Genomic DNA, 21,004 nt, shown 5'->3' with positions numbered 1-21,004 from the left:
GGTTCGATCCCCACTTGGGTCACTGTCTGTGCGGAGTCTGCACGTTCTCCCCGTGTCTGCGTGGGTTTCCTCCGGGTGCTCCGGTTTCCTCCCACAAGTCCCGAAAGACGTGCTGTTAGGTGAATTGGCCATTCTGAATTCTCCCTCCGTGTACCCGAACAGGCGCCAGAATGTGGTGACTCGGGGATTTTCACAGTAACTTCATTGCAGTGTTGATGTAAGCCTACTTGTGTCACTAATAAAGATTATTATTAGGTTAACCTACGGTTCGCCTCTCGATCGTCCTCAGGGGCAGGAAGCGAAGATATCCAGCTGTCCAAGGAGCATGTTCCAGCTCTTAACTCCACCTAGCACCTGCCCTGCGTTGAGCTGCTTACTCAGCAGAGGGCAGCTAACCTTGGCTGGGTACCAGCTCCAGGGCAGACACCTAACGCAATCCACGACGCCAGGTTGGAGTGCGAGGGAGGGGGAAACCAGGCAAAGGCATCTGCAGGCAACGGATTGAACCCCACCGGCTCTGCACTGCCCTTGCAGCAGCAGGCTGGGCACTAGGACCGAGGAGGAGCCCTGCAGTCAGTGCCAATGATAGGACTGATTTGAGAGTTGGCTTGGAGATACAACGTTTGGTGAATGCCTGAATGAAGAGGTTTGTGTTTCAGAAAACTTTAACCGGGAAGTCTTATTACAGGGCTGGGCTGCTTCTCATGTGTGTGCAAGGCAGATCATTTCTGATGGGGGTTTTATACGACTGGAGGCGCTGATACCTTCTCATATTAAACTCGCTGCTTCATCCCTCACGGTTTCTCCTGGTAAGTTGCTTGCTCTGTGTTGCTGAACCGTCTCTTCCTCCATCCTCTCCATTCCTAATTGGTCAACCTGCCAATCCGGCGGCGTGTAAAGGTGAACACCTTGACATCTAAGTCAATTCCGAGAATTCACCAGCTCAGTGTAGTGTATGTACATGAACCCTTTGTGTGCTTACAGTGATGTATATCACCACAGGCTGCAGGATCGAAAATGAGAGGAGAGAATTCTGCAGTTACACCGTGGGTTTGTTTGTGCCTGTGTGAGAGAGACAACTGAGAGAGGTAGAGAGAGAGAAAAGAGAGAGAGAGAGAGAGAATGTAAAAAGCCTCTCGCAATTCCATCACTAGATTCGTCTCATCCAATTCAGATTGCATAACTCCCCGTAACGGCAGCTCAGCCCACTGGTTATTCTCTTGTTAATCCCCTCTTTCGATTCCACTCGCACTTTAATCTCTTTTCCAATTCTCGTTTGTTACTCTCTCTCTCTCTCTCTTTACTCCATCCCTCTGTTCCATCTCTTCATTCTCTCTTTGAACTTGCATTTATTTTGCACCTTCAATGTGAGAAAGCATCACGAGTGGTTCATAGGAGCTTTATGAAACAAAACATGCCATTGAACCCCAAAAGAGACATTAAGTCAGATGATCAAAGGATTGGTCAACGAAGTGGGGTTTAAAGAGTGTCTGAAAAAGAAGAAAAGGAGGTGGAGAGAGATGGTCAGGTTTAGGCAGAGGGCTCTACATTTGTGTTTTGGTATATGTAAGTCTGTGCCTGTATTTTTTATGTGTCTCTCTGTGTGTGGCGAGGTTGCATATCTGTCTCGCTGTGTGTGGGTGGGAGTAATTTATTTGCCGAACTATTTCAACGCTATCTCTGCCTGTCAACCGCTGCAGTCCTGTAAGGGATCTCATTATTCACTACAGCACTCGCTCCAGCTTTGTTGAACTATTCACCCTCAGGGCAGCACGGTGGTGCAGTGGGTTAGCCCTGCAGCCTCACGGCGCCGAGGTCCCGGGTTCGATCCCGGTTCTGGGTCACTGTCCGTGTGGAGTTTGCACGTTCTCCCCGTGTCTGCGTGGGTTTCGCCCCCACAATCTAAAGATGTGCAGGGTAGGTGGATTGGCCACGCTAAATTGCCCCTTAATTGGAAAAAATTGAATTGGGGACTCTGAATTTAAAAAGAAAACAATTCACTCTCTTTCCACTTTCTGCACTTTTTAGCTGAATTAGTCACTGGTGAGAGGCAGCATGGTAGCACAGTGGTTAGCACAATTGCTTCACAGCTCCAGGGTCCCAGGTTCGATTCCGGCTTGGGTCACTGTCTGTGCGGAGTCTGCACATCCTCCCCGTGTGTGCGTGGGTTTCCTCCGGGTGCTCCGGTTTCCATCCACAGTCCGAAGATGTGCAGGTTAGGTGGATTGGCCAATGATAAATTGCCCTTAGTGTCCAAAATTGCCCTTAGTGTTGGGTGGGGTTACTGGGTTATGGGGATAGGGTGGAGGTGTGGACCTTGGGTAGGGTGCTCTTTCCAAGAGCCGGTGCAGACTCGATGGGCCGAATGGCCTCCTTCTGCACTGTAAATTCTATGATAATCTATGATGTTGACAGGGGGGGGGTTTGTTTATTCTTTGATGGGGTGTGGGTATCGGGCCTTGCTGGCACGGCCGGCATCTGCTGACCATCCACAATTCCCTATGAATTGAGTGGTTTACTCGGCCATTTCGGAGTCAACCCTATCGCTGTGGGGCCTGGAGTCATATGTAGGCCAGACTGGGTAAGAGTGGCAGATTTCCTTCCCGAAAGGGGCATTGGAGAACCAGATGAGTTTTTGCGACAATCAATGAGTTTTATGGTCATCGTTACTGAGACTAGCTTTTGATTCCAACGTCCAATCCGCTGTGCCAATTGAATTTAAACCCATGTACTTCGGACATTAGCCTCGTGCTTTCTCACTCCACATTATCACTACATCACCGTCACCCCAAGATTCCAGTAACTGGTGGCTGAGCTTTTATCTTACTTACATCCAACTGTCTCCCAGGGGCAAGTGGTTAGCACTGCTGCCTCACAGCGTCAGGGACCCCCGAGTTCAATTCCGGCCTCGGGTCACTGTCTGTGTGGAGTCTGCACGTTCCCCCCGCGCCTGCGTGGGTTTCCTCCGGGTGCTCCGGTTTCCTCCCGCAGTCCAAAGGTGCGCAGGTTAGGTGGATTGGCCGTGTTAAATTGCCCCTTAGTGTCCAACGGTGTGCAGGTCAGGTGGGGTTATGGGAGATGGGGCGGGGGAGAGGTGCAGGGGGCTAGGTAGGATGCTCTTTCAGAGGGTAGTGCAAACTCGATGGGCCAAATGGCCTCCTTCTGCAGTGTAAGGATTCGATGAGTCTCCCATTTGAAAGGGGGGGGGAAGAAAATGTTTTTCTCAGAGGGGCGTGTCTGTGGTATTCTCTCGCCCTGAGAGTAGTGGAGGCTGGGCCATTGGATCATTTTAAGACTGAGTTAGACAGGTTAGTTGACAAGGGAGTCAAAGGGATCGGGTGGCAGAGTGTGGCCACAGGGGAGGGGGGGAGGTAAGGAAGGAGAATGGAGTTGGGGTTACAATCAGATCAGCCATGATCTTATCAAATTGCAGAGCAGGCTCGAGGGGCCTACTCCTAATTCATATGTTGACAACCTCTTGGATTTCCATTTAAATAAGATTCAGAGATACTGCCTTATATACCATATTGGTCACCTCCTCAAAATAAATTGTTGAGGTTTTTTAGCCATGGCCTACTCTTTACAAATTCATCCTGGTGTTCTTTGCAGAGGAAGAGAGTTCTTCCCGGTGTCCTGCGGTATCTACCCCTAAATCAACTTCACTAAAATGGGCAAACTGGTTATCAGACTGCTATTTTTGGGAGCTTCCTGTGGGCAAATTGGATGCCGTGTTTCCTACGTTACGCTTCCAAAAAGTAATTCTGTGACTCGAAAGTTGGGGAAAGGTTTGAGAAAACTTGAAGATTTTAATCACCGCCATTCATCCTTTTGTTTGACAGGTATCATAGATTATCATCGAATTTACAGTGCAGGTATGAAGCAGAGCATCTATTAACGTTGGGAAGAAGAGTCCTGGGAAGGGATGGAAAATCTGTGTGAGCTTCAGAGACCCCTGTTGGGAAAGGAGAGGTGCAGTAAAGCATTTAGTCATCTATCGCTGGGCCGCTGTTCGGCCCAGGAGGAACCGACTTCTCCCCATGACGGAGCCGACCTCACGCCCATCTGCAGCTACCTATTCCAGGGCGGTGCTCCCACCAGCGCGGCCTGTCAGCTGGCCCCGCAGCTCCTGGACACCTGCTCGCTGCAGGACACTGTGGAATCTCTGTACAGCCCAAGCCTGACACTGTGTGCAGACCCGCAGGGCTGGACGAGCCGGAAAGACTGCAAAGAGACCACGTTCACCGAGGACGGTACAGGGGACCAGGAGATCGTAAACCCCAAAGAGCCCAACGCCCTGAGATCAGAAATCAGCCAGGCGAAGGTTCCAACTGTCTCGATCGATGTGGAGGAACTTCCGTTTCTGGAGACACAGGTAAATTGGTTACCATGGACATAAAAATGGATGTCAGGCAGTATAAACAATCAGAATTTGCCTGTTACATTAGGGTCTCTTAAAGATTTCTTAGGGAAATACAGTGTTGCGACTGTGCAAATAGGCTATTTGAGTTAGAACCAAGAAACCCCCCTTTTGATTGGCAACCTCCCCCATCTACTCCGTGGGCAACGTGGTAGCACTGTGGTTAGCACTGTTGCTTCACAGCGCCAGGGTCCCAGGTTCGATTCCCGGCTTCAGTCACTGTCTGTGCGGAGTCTGCATGTTCTCCCCGTGTCTGCGTGGGTTTCCTCCGGGTGCTCCGGTTTCCTCCCACAAGTCCCGAAAGACGTGCTGTTCGGTGAATTGGACATTCTGAATTCTCCCTCCGTGTACCGAACAGGTGCCAGAGTGTGGTGACTAGGGGCTTTTCACAGTAACTTCACTGCAGTGTTAATGTAAGCCTACTTGTGACACTAATAAAGATTTTTAAAAAATGATTACTCTTTCACATATTCCCCGTGAGTATACCGAGTCACCTTTTCAACCCACTGATGTTCCTGGCCAACATTCCTCCCTTGCCCCAAAATACCGCAAACAGCCCATGTTTCCTTTCATTGCTATTTGTGGAATCTTTCTACGGGCAAAGTGGCTGATGTACTGGCTGCCATGACAACAGTGACTATACTATAAAGCAATTCATTGGACGTGAAACAGATTGAGGCATTTTCCAGGGATTGTGACGAGCTTTATACAAACACTGCCTTTTTGCCCAACAATGTATTCAGAATCTCTGTGATTAGCTAAATATAGCATGTGTTTTTTTAAACCTTTGTTAGTCTCAAAGCTTTGCTAGCGTTATCTGATCTATATCCGCTTCATAAGTTTTCACGGATCCAGGGGGATTTGTCTGACCCAAGGGACGAGTTGGCAATGGCCCAACCAGAGGTCAAACACGTGACTCATCTGTGGCTCCCAACTGGGCGGCGTCGATGAAGGATGTGGAAGCAGGGAAGGCAACGTATGATGAGGGGAACCAACTAAAGAAAGAGGCTTGAACGCAAGAATCCAATACTGAGGGAGTTGGTGATGCTGCCTTTCAGATCAGGCTTACACCAAGGCCTCCATCTGATCTCTGAGCTGGACATAAACGATCAAATAACTCTACTTGTGGAAGAGCGGGGAAGTCCGCTCTCAATCAACACCATAAACAGATGTAAGGTTGCCATAGACCCAGATGGCCATAGGCTTTGAGGGGGAGAGCGGACGGGTGGTGATTTAACCCGAGGGTCACCACACATCAGGCGAGGGGCGAGGTTGAGAAGGCGGGGCCTTCATGAATAACCTCAGCCGCTACGGGGAATTGAACTGTTGGCCTCGCTCTGCATCATAAAGCAGCTGTCCAACCAACTGAGCTAAAACCCCCCCCCCCGATTCATTGTCTTATTGCTGTGCAGCAGGGCCTCCAGCAGCAGGTAGCGACGGTGGGGGAGAGCACCAAACAGGGGAACTGGTCAACCCCAGTGGGCTGCACCCTGCAAGAAGCAGTGTCATTGGCAAGCTGAGGGAGCGTAGGGGGGGGGTGCAGAGTCAGGGGCTACAAGGCGAGGGAGAAAGCAGCAGGGGCAAGACTCGGAGTCATGAGTCATCAACCGGTGATGAGCCACGGCCATGATTGGGCAAAACTGGAGGCCGAGTCAGGGCAGCACGGCAGCATAGTGGTTAGCACAGTTGCTTCACAGCTCCAGGGTCCCAGGTTCGATTCCGGCTTGGGTCACTGTGCGGAGTCTGCACATCCTTCCCGTGTGTGCGTGGGTTTCCTCCGGGTGCTCCGGTTTCCTCCCACAGTCCAATGATGTGCAGGTTAGGTGGACTGGCCGTGCTGAATTGCCCTTAGTGTCCAAAAAAAAGGTTAGGTTGGGTTGGTGGTTTACTGGGTTACGGGGATAGGGTGGAGGTGTGGGCTTGAGTGGGGTGCTCTTTCCAAGGGCCAGTGCAGACACGATGGGCCGAATGGCCTCCTTCTGCACTGTAAATTGTATGATTCTATGAATGACTGGAGTCTGAGAAGCGTTGTGGAGAGGCAGGGAGAGAGGGAGCAGGGCAAATAGCAAGGGTCTGGCGCATCGGCCGTGAATATTTACTCTAAATAGTTTGTTCCTTGAAGTTAAACTTTCCCTTGAGAGTTTGTACAGCTTTGATGCCGGTGGAATAAAGGAACCCAGTTTTTTAACCTCCATGCAATCTGTGTGCTTAAATCACATTTTGGTGGCAGGCCAAAGATTCCACAACACAAACAGCGAATAATGGCAGAGGAAATGGAAGGGCGAGATGGAGCGGACAGTGAGAGAACCAAAACTAGCCTCGTCAACAAGGGAGGCTGCCGGCCCAACTCAAACAGAGGTACAGGCTTCACAGGATTAAGCTGTGGGTCAAAGTAAAATGGCCAAGAAGCTTCTTCCAGTGTTCCCTCTTCTAACATTGCAGGAAAGGGCAGAATATCCCATCACGGGTATCCCTACCTGTCGGCGGGCAGGACGCTGAACAGATTTGGGATAAGACCACAGACGTCCAACAAGCTGGTGGCTGAGGACTGAACCAAGGACATGACATCCAGGGGCCTCAACAAGAGGGAGCAGGCAACGTTCCTGATGGAATATCTGTGCGGAAACGCTCGCTGGGAAATACTGGGGAGTACTGGTCAAAGAGGTTCATGGTGGATCTTTGAGGTCCTGCCTTGGGTTCCTGGTGACGGTTGTGGCCTGCAACGGGAATTTTATGAGTACAACAAGGCAAAGGAGAGGACTTGGTCTCCGTATCCCTGGCGCTAGTGACGTTGGTCGACCGCGTTGTCCTCCTGGATCCCTCCTTCAAATCAACCAGAGGCGCAGAGCTGAAAGATAGCCTAGCTGAGGGGTGAGGGATCAGAACATCCGGAGAGAGTTGAGGAGACCTAACAGAGTTAAAACCCGACTGTCCTTCTTTGACAAACGAGATGATATCATCCAGGACATGGGGGAAGACTCGTAAGAGCAGGAGAGAAAGCTATCATCAGGCAGGTGACTGTTGGCAAGGATGGGGGTTTAGGCCTCAGGCTGAAGAGGCAAATGGATTGTGTCCTACCTCTACAGTAAGTCTTGGGACCAGGCAGGCCCAAGAGATACTCCGAAGAGGTAGCAGGGTTGGGCACTTCCAACAAAACTGCTCGTCAACAACCACAAACACCACAGATGTCGAGTTGGTCACCTGGCGAGCGCAACTCCATTCCTCGTCCCTCATCAGAGGCCCGGCAAAGGGAATGGGGAGGCTGAGACCCTCAGACGAAAGGCTGGACATGGAAGCCCACTTTTGCCAGTTAAGAGAGGTTTATGGCTCATGCTGTGTTCATGCCTCAAGCAAATGGCAACATTCACACTACAATCCCCTGTGGAATCTAGGCAGGGAGCCATCGGTGATTCAAACCCACGCCAGAGGGGTAGAGCCAAGTACAGTTTCATCTTTGCCATCCATCTCGAAAGAGGACCTCGGGCAGCTTCAACTGGTTGAAGAAGATATTGGTGGATTTCACTTCTGCTGGAAGATGAAATGTCCACTGACCCATCGCTGTCTACTGGAGGAGTCCAAACAGACATGTAATCGGCTGAGATGCTGGAAGAGGATGAGGGAGGAGCTCTCTGCCAGATGGCTCATGGGACAGGGGTGAAGCCCGGCAGGCTCAAGCATCTAGTGTTGATCGCGGTTCACGATCAGCTGGGACACCGAACCTCCGAGAAGACAGTAGCACTGACAAGAATATGGAGAGGATGTTTCCACAGGTAGGGGAAACTAGATCCCGAGGGCACAGCCTCAGACTGAAGGGATGATCCTTTAAAACAGAGACAAGGAGGAATTTCTTCAGCCAGAGGGTGAGGAATCTGTGGAACGTTTTGCCGCTGAAGGCTGTGGAGGCCAAATCACTGAGTCTCTTTAAGACAGAGATAGATAGGTTCTTGATTAATAAGATCAGGGGATATGGGGAGAAGGCAGGAGATCGGGGATGAGAAAATATCAGCCATGATTGAATGGCGGAGCAGACTCGATGGGCCGAGTGGCCTAATCCCGCTCCTATGGCCTAATCCTGCACCTAGGTACCGCATGGTAGGTTGTTGCAGAAGGTTAAAGCTCACGGGATCCAGGGTGAGGTTGCCAATTGGATTCAAAATTGGCTGGACGACAGAAGGCGGAGGGTGGTTGTAGAGGGTTGTTTTTCAAACTGGAGGCCTGTGACCAGTGGTGTGCCTCAGGGATCGGTGCTGGGTCCACTGTTATTTGTGATTTATATTAATGATTTGGATGAGAATTTAGGAGGCATGGTTAGTAAGTTTGCAGATGACACCAAGATTGGTGGCACAGTGGATAGTGAAGAAGGTTATCTAGGATTGCAACGGGACCTTGATCAATTAGGCCAGTGGGCCGACGAATGGCAGATGGAGTTTAATTTAGATAAATGTGAGGTGATGCATTTTGGCAGATCGAATCAGGCCAGGACCTACTCAGTTAATGGTATGGCGTTGGGGAGAGTTATAGAACAAAGAGATCTAGGAGTACAGGTTCATAGCTCCTTGAAGGTGGAGTCGCAGGTGGACAGGGTGGTGAAGAAGGCATTCGGCATGCTTGGTTTCATTGGTCAGAACATTGAATACAGGAGTTGGGACGTCTTGTTGAAGTTGTACAAGACACTGGTACGGCCACACTTGGAATACTGTGTGCAGTTCTGGTCACCCTATTATAGGAAGGATATTATTAAACTGGAAAGAGTGCAGAAAAGATTTACTAGGATGTTGCCGGGGCTTGATGGTTTGAGTTATAAGGAGAGGCTGGATAGACTGGGACTTTTTTCCTTGGAGCGTAGGAGGCTTAGGGGTGATCTTATAGAGGTCTATAAAATAATGAGGGGCATAGATAAGGTAGTCAACATCTTTTCCCAAAGGTAGGGGAGTCTAAAACTAGAGGGCATAGGTTTAAGGTGAGAGGGGAGAGATTCAGAAGGGCCCAGAGGGGCAATTTCTTCACTCAGAGGGTAGTGAGTGTCTGGAATGGGCTGCCAGAGGTAGTAGTAGAGGCGGGTACAATTGTGTCTTTTAAAAAATTTAGATAGTTACATGGGTAAGATGGGTATAGAGGGTTATGGGCCAAGTGCGGGCAACTGGGACTAGCTTAATGGTAAAAACTGGGCGGCATGGACTGGTTGGGCCGAAGGGCCTGTTTCCATGCTGTAAACTTCTATGATTCTATGTCTCATGGTCCTACTGGCTGCCGATATGGCTGGTTACTGCCGGAATTGTGAGGACCGTACTTTGGCCAAAGCAGTGAGGCGGCTCGACATGACCTGAGGCCGCTGGGTAACCTCAGACCTGCCTCTGAGGGGAGTTACCTGATGCCTGGGGTCTGGTGGATGATGTGGGGGTCAGGCCACCCATGTAACAGGGTAGCTGAACCTGAAGCGGCGGCCAGAGTGAAGAGGAGTGGGGTTGTGACTGGAAATCCTGTATTGTGTGTGTCAGTCATTCCGTTGCTGCATCCAATGTGAGGAGGCCATGTGCGGTGCGGGAAGGCGATATCAATATGTCAAGCAGGGAGGCTGCAACTGATGCAACCAATGCTGCTGATCATATAGTCCCTGGAAACAAGGTTGACCCAACACAGAGCCTGGTGCTATTGGAAGTGCCAATTTGGAAGAGGGGCTGAGGTCATTTTGAGAAAATGCTGAATATCTTCCTTGCAACATTTGCCCAGTTCTTTTTTAACTTAGAGTACCCAATTAAGGAGCAATTTAGCATGGCCAATTCACCCTCCAGGCACATCTTTGGGTTGTGGAGGTGAGACCCACGCAGAATCCTAGAATTTACAGTGAAGGAGGCCATTCAGCCCATCGGGTCTGCACCAGCCCTTGGAAAGAGCACCCTACTTAAGCCCACGCCTCCACACCATCCCAGTAACCCCACCTAACCTTTTGGACACTAAGGGGCAATTTAGCACGGCCAATCCACCTAACCTTACCATAGAATTTACAGTGCAGAAGGAGGCCATTCGGCCTATCGAGTCTGCACTGGCTCTTGGAAAGAGCACCCTACTTAATCCCACGCCTCCACCCTGTAACCCCAGCTAATCTTTTTTTGGACACTAAGGAGCAATTTATCATGGCCAATCTACCTAACCTGCACATCTTCGGTTGTGGGAGGAAACCGGAGCAAACCCACATAGACATAGGGGAGAATGTGAAAACTCCACACGGTGGAGAAGGCGCAAACTCCACACGGACAGTGACCCAGGGTCAGGATCAAATCCCCAGGGCCATGAGGCAGCAGTGCTAACCACTGCAGCACCCAAATATTTTTATTTTTGCATGTCTTTGTTGGGGCATTTAAGAATCAACATAAGCCATACATTGCTGTGGTGCTGTGTCACATGGCGGCCAGACCAGGATTGTAAGGATGGCAAATTTTACAACAATCAACAATGATTTCATGGCATTAGATGACTTTTAGTTCCAGATATTTATTCCATTCAACTTTTGCTATCTACCGTGGTGGGATTCGAACCTAGGTCCCCCAGAGCATTACTCTGGGTCTCTGGATTACTAGCCCAGTGACAATACCACTACACCACTGCCTCGGTGATGCACAAAGGCAATACTGCCACCAATGTGGATTTGAATATGCTAGCTGACGTTAACTCAATTGGACACGCTGCTCACAAGTTTGGTCAGTAAGTAGCCACCCGGGATGGCAACTCTCAAGCAGGAAAGTGTGTAGCAGGTCAGCAGGTGGCGATGGTGGGGGAGGTCACTGAGCAGGGGAACTGGTTGGTAGCCAGGACATGTCCAGATCTTGAGAGTTATGGGCCGGTGATGAGCAGAGGCCATGAATAGCGCAAAATTGGAGATTGAGTCAGGCACCAAACAGCGAGAGAAGGGCAGCAGCAAGGATCTGGTGCATCAGTTGCGAATATTCAAATAAATAGTTGGTTCCTTGAAGTTAAGCTTTCCCTTCGGAGTTTATACAGCTTTGATTCCAATGGAATAAAATTTTAACCTGGTTTTGTACCTTCGGGCAGTCATTGTGCTTAAATCACACGTTACTGATGTTTGTGGGAGCTTATTTTGTGCAAAGCGTTTGCTGCATTTCCCACATCACAGCAGTGACTACGTTTCAAAAGTACTTCACTGACTGGCAAGTGTTCTGGGACATCCTGGGTGCTGGAGAAATGTCTTCCTTCATGATTCTGTAATGAGGCAGAAAATGGTGGGAAAGTGATAAAAGTGGCCCATTGTTTCGCAAAGCGATGCACACATCTACCAATTCACCAACTCTGTAAACCTACCATACTCCAATAAACTAGGGGTTATCCACTTGACCCAATGACTAGTAAATTGTCTGCAACATTAACCGACGATTGGTTGATGATTAACAGTAAATTACACAGAGGGTGGTGCAGTGGTTAGCACTGCTGCTTCACGGCGCTGAGGACCTGGGTTCGATCCCGGCCCCGGGCCACTGTCCATGTGGAGTTTGCACATTCTCCCCGTGTCCGTGTGGGTCTCACCCCCACAACCCAAAAGATGTGCAGGGTAGATGGATTGGCCACGCTAAAATGCCCTTAATTGGAAACATTGAAAAAAGGGAAAAAGTGTACCCGAACAGTCGCCGGAGTTTCGCAACTAGGGGATTTTCACAACAACTTCATTGCAGTGTTAATGCAAGCCTACTTGTGACAATAAAGATTAGTATTATATCTCTCTGCATCTCCCCCCCCCCCCACACACACACACACACCGGGGCTTTCCATTTATCTCTGCCCTGGCCTGTTTCTCTTTATCTCTGCTCCTGCTCAATCTCTTTGCATCCCCCACTCTCCCATCTCCATTTGTCTCTTCCTCCCTCTGCTCGAAAGTGCTTAAAAGATTGTAATGGGTTTTGATGCTGTAAATTTCTGTCTAATGTTCTCCTCAGGGAACTAATTAAAATAAATCTCGGTTGTTTCAATTGTGTGAATTATTAATTTATTTCACAGAAGTGAATAATGAGGAAATGATTGGAAAAATCAACAGCATTGGAGAGATAAATTAATCAAAGTGAATTAAATGCTGAGTGAGTGCATTTTAATTCTCAAATCGTTTTAAGTTTCCAACGTGCCGTGAGTTACTTTGAAAGAAGATGGAGATCATGGCAGATGGAGTTTAACGCGGATAGGTGTGAGGTCATCCATTTTGGTCAGTAAAATGGGAAGGCAACTAATTATCTAAATGGGGAGAGACTTCTGGGAGCTCCGAGACCGAGGGATCTGTGCGTCCTTGTGCATGAGTTACAGAAAACGAGCCTGCAGGTGCAGCAGATAATAAGGAAAGCAAATGGAATGTTGGCATTCATAGCAAAAGGAATTGAGTATAAGGGTAAGGAAGTGTTGTTACAACTGTACAAGGCATTGGTGAGATCGCACCTGGAGTATTGTGCAGTTCTGGTCCCCTTATTTGAGGAAAGATGTAGTGGCATTGGAGGCAGTTCAGAGGAGGTTCACTGGGTTGATTCCAGAGATGAGGGGTTTGTCGTATGCGGAGAGATTGAGCAGTTTAGGCCGAGACTCTCGAGAGTTTAGAAGAATGAGGGATCAAATTGAGATATACAAGATGATAAAAGGTATGGACGAAGTAGATGTGGAGCGGATACTTCCTCTTGGGGGGTATTCTAGAACGAGAGGTCATAGTCTTAGGATAAGGGATAGAAAATTTTAAACAGAGTTGAGGAGAAACTACTTCACCCAAAGGGTGAATCTGTGGAATTCGCTACCCCAGAGTGCAGTGGATGCTGGGGCAGTGAGTAAATTTGAGGAGTTAGACAGATTTTTAGTTAGTAACGGGTTGAAGGGTTCCGGAGTACAGGCAGGATGGTGGAGTTGAGGCTGTGATGAGATTAGCCATGATTGTATTGAGCAGTGGAGCGGGCTCGAGAGGCTAAATTGTCTACTCCTGCTCCTAGTTCTTATGTTCTAAGGAAGAACTATTCTGTCTAATTCAACCTTCCAGCCCTGTAGGTAACACCTCAAGCACATATCTGGTGTTCTTTACTAATAAGGGGATTTCTTGATTAATAAGGGGATCAGGGGTTATGGGGAGAAGGCAGACGAATGGGATGAGGAACATATCAGCCATGATCGAATGGCGGAGCAGACTCGATGGGCCGAATGGCCTAATTCTGCTCCTATATCTGATATCAGGTGGACACAAGTGGTTCTTCCCTGGGTTTCAATGCAGCAAGTCAACTTCCGGAGACTCCTGGGCAACCCTGGAGGGTTTGCAACTCTACATCTTCGTCGGGTGGAATGTTAAACTTGTTGATTTAAGAGGTCCTGCAGCACGGAGAGTTGAAAGTTCTCCCTGTGGCCAACACTGTGCTCTCACCACACATCACTGGAAACAGCATCGCTGCTCATGAATCTCATTTGTTCAAACCACCCTCCTTGAATCAATGGAGGTTGAGGGGAAATCTGATGGCGGCGTCCAGGATCATGACGGGTTTACATTTGGTAGACAGAGGAAAGCTGTTCCCATCAGCTTGTGGTACGAGGGCTGGGGAAGAGAGATTTAAGGGCTTTAGCAAGAAATGCTGGGGAGGGGGTGAGGAAGAACGTTTTTTTTACGCATCAAGTGCCACTGGTTCTGTAACCCGCTGCCAACAAGGGTGGTCGACACGGAGACAATCGATGATTTCATCAGGGAACAGAACGTGATGGGCATTTGAGGGAAATAAAATTGCAGAAGCATGTAGCAATATGGGGGAAAGGGGGTTGACTGGTTTGCTCTAGGGAGCTAGGATTGACTCAATCGGACAAATGGCCTCCTTCTATGCTTTAATGACTCCATCACTTTATTTGCCCGTTGTGGGACCTTGCTGTGTACAAATTGCCTGTTGTCTTTGCCAACACAAGTACCTGCACGCTGATAAGAATTCAGTTGCTGCGGAGTGCTTTGAGGCTTGTTGAAGAGGCGCTGAGTTGCTGTGCAAATACCATACTTCCTTACAACTAACACTTTGAAACCAGTCCTCAAAATCATGCTGAGGTCATGCACTTCTCGGCTGCAAACAAGTTACATTCGTTCCACCCAAGTGCCAGGCAATGACCATCTCTTACAAGAGAGGATCTAACCACTGCCCCTTCACATTCAATGGCATTACCATCGCGGAATCCCCCCCCATAAAACCTGCACCATCTACAAGGCACATGTCAGGAGTGTAATGGAATACTCTCCACTTGCCTGGATGAGTGCAGCTCCAACAACATTCAAGAAGCTCGACACCATCCAGGACAAAGCAGCCCCGCTTGATTGCTGCCCCTTCCACAAACATTCACTCCCTCCACCACCGACGCACAGTGGCTGTTTAGGAGCTGTTTAGCACAGGGCTAAATCGCTGGCTTTGAAAGCAGACCAAGGCAGGCCAGCAGCACGGTTCAATTCCCGTAAGAGCCTCCCTGAACAGGCGCCGGAATGTGGCGACTAGGGGCTTTTCACAGTAACTTCATTTGAAGCCTATTTGTGACAATAAGCAATTTTCATTTTCATTTCATTTCACAGTGGCAGCCGTGTGTACCATCTACAAGATGCCCTGCAGCAACTCACCAAGGTTCCTTCCAAACCCACGACCACTACCATCTCGAAGGACAAGAGCAGCAGATACCCGGGAACACCACCACCTGGAGGTTCCCCTCCAAGTCACTCAGCACCCCGACTTGGAAATATATCTGCCGTTCTTTCACTGTCGCTGGGGCAAAATCCTGGAACTCCCTCCCTAACAGCACTGTGGGTGTATCTACACATCCGGGATTGCAGCGGTTCAAGAAGGCAACACACCACCACCTTCTGAAGGGCAACAAGGGATGGGCAATAAATGCTGGGCCTAACCAGCGACACCCACATTCCATAAATGAATAATAAAAAATAATAAAAATTCTTTCCCGCAACTTTGTCAACACTTATGATGGAGATTTTACAATCATGTAAATGCCGTCCCAGTCCCACAGGCTGTTCTCCCCTTTTGGAGCTGACTGCTGGTGATTTAACCCGAGGGTCACCACATCTCAGGCGAGGGCAAGGTTGAGAAGGCGGGACCTTCATGAATCACCTCAGCCGGTACGGGAATCGAACCCGCGCTACTGGCCTCGCTCCACATCACGAACCAGTATTCCAGCCCACTGAGCAAGATTGTTGAATCAAATCACTAAGTTTAGTCCGATGGAATGTTTCCTCTGATGCCGCACCATTGCCAACTCTGCAATATCCTCTTTAACCTTTCCACACCCACCCCTGTCTTTTCTTAAGATTATCCTTAAAACCCACCTCTTTGGTTAGCCCTTCCTATATCTCCTTCTTTAACCTGACAGCCGTCCTGGTTTGAATAAGCTCCGGCGAGAAACCTAGCGACACTTTCCTTAAATAAAGATGTTCAGCTGACCACACAAATGTGCAATGTGTTGTATGAACTTTGGTGCTGGTGCGATGAAAGGTACATAGGCTGTATAGTCCGCCGACTCCAGGATTGTATCACATAGCACTCCCCTTTGGCTGTTCAGCAGGCAAGAGCACTGATTGTTTTCAACCAACCCGTCCTGGCAAAACTCAGGACGAAGCGTCCCACATTAGATTTGATTCCACAATTAGGCAGCACTTGCTGACCAATCCCGAGTGCGCCACGAATTACACTAATTTGAGATTATCAGTTGGGCTCACAATATGGTTTAAGCTTGCTAGAAACTACATATAGTCATACATAGGGCCTGTTGTTTAAGCAGAAAGAACATGGCGAGGCATTTTTTGAATTAGACAAAGGCTTTCCAATTCTCTTCCCGCATCTAGTGGTGCACAGATGCACTTTGTTTTGTCTCCATAGCTAGTAAGTCCAGGTTGCTAGTCTGTGGCCAGGGGTTTATGGTTTGAGGGGTGCCACTCCACTCTCCTGCTCTTACCAGCAGCACATTTGGAAGGATTTGCAGGTCGACACTCAACCTATTTAACCGCATTATGAACGCACCTTCCTTGGCCCTCAAGCCAGAGGGTGGTACTGGAGCCCAGAGCTTCTGGCTCAGAGGCAGGGACGCTACCTACTGCGTCATAAGATCTCTAGACAAAAGCATGGAGAACCAATAGTTCACTGACCCATTCTCCATGGCAATGACCATAAGACGTAGAAGTAGGCCATTCAGCCCATCGAGTCTGCTCCACCATTCAATGAGATCATGATACGATAATTCTCGACTCCACTTTCCCCCCTTATCCCCACAACCCTCAGTTCCCCCTTACTGATTAAACATTTGTCTTTCTTAGCCTTGAACGACCCAGCCTCTGCGGTAAAGAATTCCACAGATTCACCACCCTCTGAGAGGAGAAATTCCTCCTCGTCCCTGTTTTAAATGGACCACCCCTTACTCTGTGATTACGCCCTGTGGCCCAGGACTCTCCCACAATGAGAAACAAGGGAATCTCTCGAGCAATCGAGAGTCGACTTGTCCAACAATTAGCATCCCTTTCTTGTGCTGCATGAATCGTTGCTCCCTTTGAATTGTGGCATTTTCACATCTGTCTCCATCTTCCCTTACTCTCAAGGTTGTAGCTAACTAGAAAAGTCAATTTCTATCAGTGCAGATCGGAAAACTTCAACAGAACGTCTCTATTTTCAGGAATACGCTTTTCGACGTTAATGGCACTGTAGACCCGAGATGACTACTTCTCGCAGGGGGGGGGGGGGGGTGAATTTGTGGAACTCGCTGCCCCATTGTGCGTGGAATCTGAGCCATTAAATAGTTTCAAGAAGGAGATACATACATTTCTAATAAAGAAAACCGGTTAAAGGGACATGGGCAACAAGTGGATTTGAGACCAGGAAATCAGCCATGATCTGATTGAATGGTGGAGCAGGCTCGAAGGGCTGAATTGCCAACTTCTGCTCCTAATTCGCACGTTCCTATATAAATCCAGGTTACTGTTTCAGTTTCTGCTAGATTAGAGGTGAAAGTGTTGATGTTGCTCTTTTCACAGGCTAATTATTACTACAGCGATGGTGACAGTAATAGTGACAGTGACAGCTCCATCTCCCTCAACATCCCTCAGGACTATCTGGGGCTTGCTGTCTTCTCTATGCTCTGCTGCTTCTGGCCAATGGGAATCGCTGCGTTTTACCTATCACAGAAGGTAAGATGTCATCTTCTGCACATTGCTGCGAGAATATTTTAGGATTCAATTGTGACAGCAGGTCCCTCTCAAACTTAGGTTTTGCTTCCTGGATTGAGGGTGATCTAACTGAGCTATTTAATATGATTAAGGGACTCAGTGGGGGAGATGCAGCGAAACTATTGCAGAACAAAGGACACAAGATTAAAATCAGAACTAAATGACGGCACGGTGGTTAGCACTGCTGCCTCGCGGTGCTGAGGACCCGGGTTCGATTCCAATCCTGGATCACTGACCTTGTGGGAGTTTGCACGCTCTCCCCGTGTTTGCGTGTGTCTCACTCCCACAACCCAAAAAGATGTGCAGGGTAGGTGAACTGGCCAAACTAAATTGCCCCTTAATTGGAAAAGAAATGAATTGGGTACTTTAAGTTTCTATTAAAAAATCAGAACTAAATGACTCCCGACTGAAATCAGGCAACATTTTACATGCACAAAATCCAATGGAAATCCCCAACTATCTCCCACAAATGTCTGTGGCGCTTTCCGATGATGATAAAACTGCTTCAAGGGGCTGAATGGCCTACTCCAATTTCTGTCTTCCCAGCTACCTGCTTCATCAAGGGGGCGAGAGCATTTGACGAGCCACTGGTTCAATAGTCTGTGGACAGTGGCAGTCACAGCCATTAAACGTCACCCCGCGTCTGCGTGGGTTTCCTCCGGGTACTCCGGTTTCCTCCTACAGTCCAAAGATGTGCAGGTTAGGTGGATTGGCCACGCTAAATTGCCCTTAGTGTCCACAAAATGTTAAGTGGGGGTTACTGGGATAGGGTAGATACGTGGGCTTCAGTAGGGTGCTCTTTGTAAGGGCCGGTGCAGACTCGATGGGCCGAATGGCCTCCTTCTGCACTGTACGTTTTATGACCTCCTCCAGCCATACAACACACGCCCCTCCAACCGTGCCATCACGTATCCCCAATTCTAATCTCTCCGCCACTGGCGGCTGAGCTATCAAGGCTTAAAAGCTCTGGAATTCCCTTCCTTAACCTCTCCACTTCTCTCCCTGACTTTGGGATGCGCCTCAAGGTGACCAAGTGTCTTAACCTCATCGTACGTTGTTCGGTATCAGGTTCTCTCTCCTGTGAAGCACCTCGGAATGTTTTAGTGTTAAAGCCATTAACCGTCTCATCTTGTGCCCTCTAGACCAGCAAAGCCACAGCCAAGGGGAATTATCGGCAGGCTAGCGCAGCCTCCAGGCAAACTCTGTGCACAGCCATCTGCTCAATTGCCCTTGGGGTCTGTACGTACGTCGGCGGCATGGTGGCTCTGGCTGTACACATGTCAAAGAATGGCCACTCATAGCAGCAGTCCCGAGCAGGTGCCAGCCTCCGCGGGCGTTGAGACGTTTGCCGGACTCCCTCTGGGTTGAGACAAAGGACCCCTCCAAAGGAAAACAGAGCAGCCATCTTGACTAAAGGTGACCAACACACTTGCCCGTCAGGCGGCTTCATCTGGGGTCAGACCGCTGTTTGCGGAATGATCTGTCGCTCGTCGTGTCACAGCCCAGTTCGCCGTTCTGACAATTACAATAAACGGAAGGGGCACCCGGACTCAAACAGGGACCAGAACTGCCACTCGCTCTGTAATCCTCAACGTAATTCGTCGTCTGCAACCGAGTTCCACGTCAGAGATTTGAGCACACACGCCACTCCCAGTGCAGCGCCCGAGGGAGTGCTGCATAGTCGGAGCTGCCTTCTTTCGGATCAGACGTGAAACCAAGACGTGAAACATCGTCCCTATCAGATGGACACAAATGTTACTATTGCATTATTTGAACAACAGGAGCGTTCACCCCGGGTGTCCTGGCTAACATTTATGCCTCAAGCACCATTGCAAAAAACAGATTATCCAGTCATTACGACATTGCTCTTTGCGGAAGCTTGCTGTGCAGAAATAGGCTGCCACAGTCATTACAGTGGCAAAGTGTTTTGCAATGCCCTCGTGAGATCATGAAAGGTGCCAAATAAATGTAAGTTTGTTTCAAGGAATAGGACGGCAGCACAGTTGCTTCACAGCGCCAGGGTCCCAGGTTCGATTCCCGGCTTGGGTCACTGTCTGTGCGGAGTCTGCACGTTCTCCCCGTGTGTGCGTGGGTTTCCTCCCACAAGTTCCCAAAGACGTGCTTGTTTGGTGAATTGGACATTCTGAATTCTCTCTCTGTGTACCCGAACAGGTGCCGGAATGTGGCGACTAGGGGATTCTCACAGTAACCCCATTGCAGTGTTAATGTAAGCCTACTTGTGACAATAAAGATTATTATTACGACTATTAGGAGCCATTGTAGATAGGAGAGGGAGGGGCCATGCCGATGAGGGCAAGGTTGGGGAGATGGAATTGGGAGGGACAGAGCAAGAGTGTTAAAAACACTCCAACCTTCCAAAAAAAACAACCTTTGCAGCCAAAGTAAACCATCACCGGTTGCCGAAGAATGCTGAATGCTGGTCCCACGGAGAGCTTGTGTCAAAACACTGCAGCACATAGAGAGCTGAAGCACTTTCTTCCCCTCAAGTGCCAGAAACCAGGCTCGTTAACTGCAGTGCAGATTAGAACACTTACTGGCCGTTGCTAATCACTTCACCAACCAAGATAAGTACGAGAGCTAAAAGCTCTGAACAGCAGGAAAGGGAATAAAGAACCAGGCAATTTCCAGCTGAATAAAAAACACCAAATGTTTTTCGCAAACTTGAGACAAGTGACAGCTAACACTCGCCAGCTTAACATTGCACACGTTTGTTTCTCCCAATTAGGGATGTTAAAGCATCTCGGGAATCGGCTACTTTAGAATGTGACCTTTCTCCTCCATCTTAGCCTTTTTAATATCCCAAACGTGTTTTGCTCCTATTCAAAAACACGCCCTCTCCCTCCCACATCGGGCCATCTTGTCACTTCTTCTTAGCTTTTGCGACATCGTTTTTTGCAATCTCTCCCAGCTCCCACTAATCACCTCCTCTTGTACAATATATAATCCAACACATTTTTACCTCTGTTCAGTTCTGAAGGGTCATGCGGACTCAAAAAAAATTAACTGTTTTCTCTCCCTCTGGGTGTGTTTTTCTTGCTTTATCGGTCTATGGTTTTTTTTAAAATTCATTCTCGGGGTGTGGGTGTCATCGGCAAGGCCAGCATTCATTGCCCACTCCTTGAGATGATGATGATGATGGTAGGCTTCCTTCCTGAACTGTCGCAGTCCGTTGTGGAGGCACAGCCCCGCAATGATGTTAAGTATGGATTTTGACCCGGCGACGAGGATGGTACGCAATGAAACCTGTCTAAGTCTTGGTGGTGAATGACTTGGAGGGGAATTTGAAGGCGGTGGTGATTCCACACACTTACTGACCTTGTCCTTCCAGGTGGTGGAGAATAAAGATTTGGAAG

At 48.9% G+C, this 21,004-nt stretch overlaps 1 protein-coding gene across 1 annotated transcript; it reads left to right on the top strand.

The window, feature by feature from the left end:
- Nucleotides 1-638: 638 nt before the first annotated feature.
- Nucleotides 639-19,882, top strand: LOC140402421 (synapse differentiation-inducing gene protein 1-like). The gene is made up of 4 exons (XM_072490193.1): nt 639-809; nt 3,840-4,372; nt 17,439-17,591; nt 18,773-19,882. The coding sequence occupies exons 2-4, from the start codon at nt 3,923-3,925 to the stop codon at nt 18,929-18,931; spliced, it is 762 nt and encodes a 253-aa protein (XP_072346294.1). The 5' UTR covers nt 639-809; nt 3,840-3,922; the 3' UTR covers nt 18,932-19,882.
- The last annotated feature ends 1,122 nt before the right edge of the window (nt 19,883-21,004 follow it).

Source organism: Scyliorhinus torazame, chromosome 25 (genome assembly GCF_047496885.1).
Source record: "Scyliorhinus torazame isolate Kashiwa2021f chromosome 25, sScyTor2.1, whole genome shotgun sequence".
Lineage (NCBI taxonomy): Eukaryota > Metazoa > Chordata > Chondrichthyes > Carcharhiniformes > Scyliorhinidae > Scyliorhinus > Scyliorhinus torazame.
The sequence above is the reverse complement of the archived record's forward strand: the minus strand, read 5'-3'. Positions and strand labels throughout refer to the sequence as shown.

Excerpts from the sequence above, each read along its gene's own strand:
- LOC140402421 (XM_072490193.1), top strand. The coding sequence starts at position 3,923 with ATGGAAAATCTGTGTGAGCTTCAGAGACCCCTGTTGGGAAAGGAGAGG. Across the intron at positions 4,373-17,438 it reads TTCCGTTTCTGGAGACACAG|GCTAATTATTACTACAGCGA; the intron begins GTAAATTGGTTA and ends CTCTTTTCACAG. Across the intron at positions 17,592-18,772 it reads CGTTTTACCTATCACAGAAG|ACCAGCAAAGCCACAGCCAA; the intron begins GTAAGATGTCAT and ends TGTGCCCTCTAG.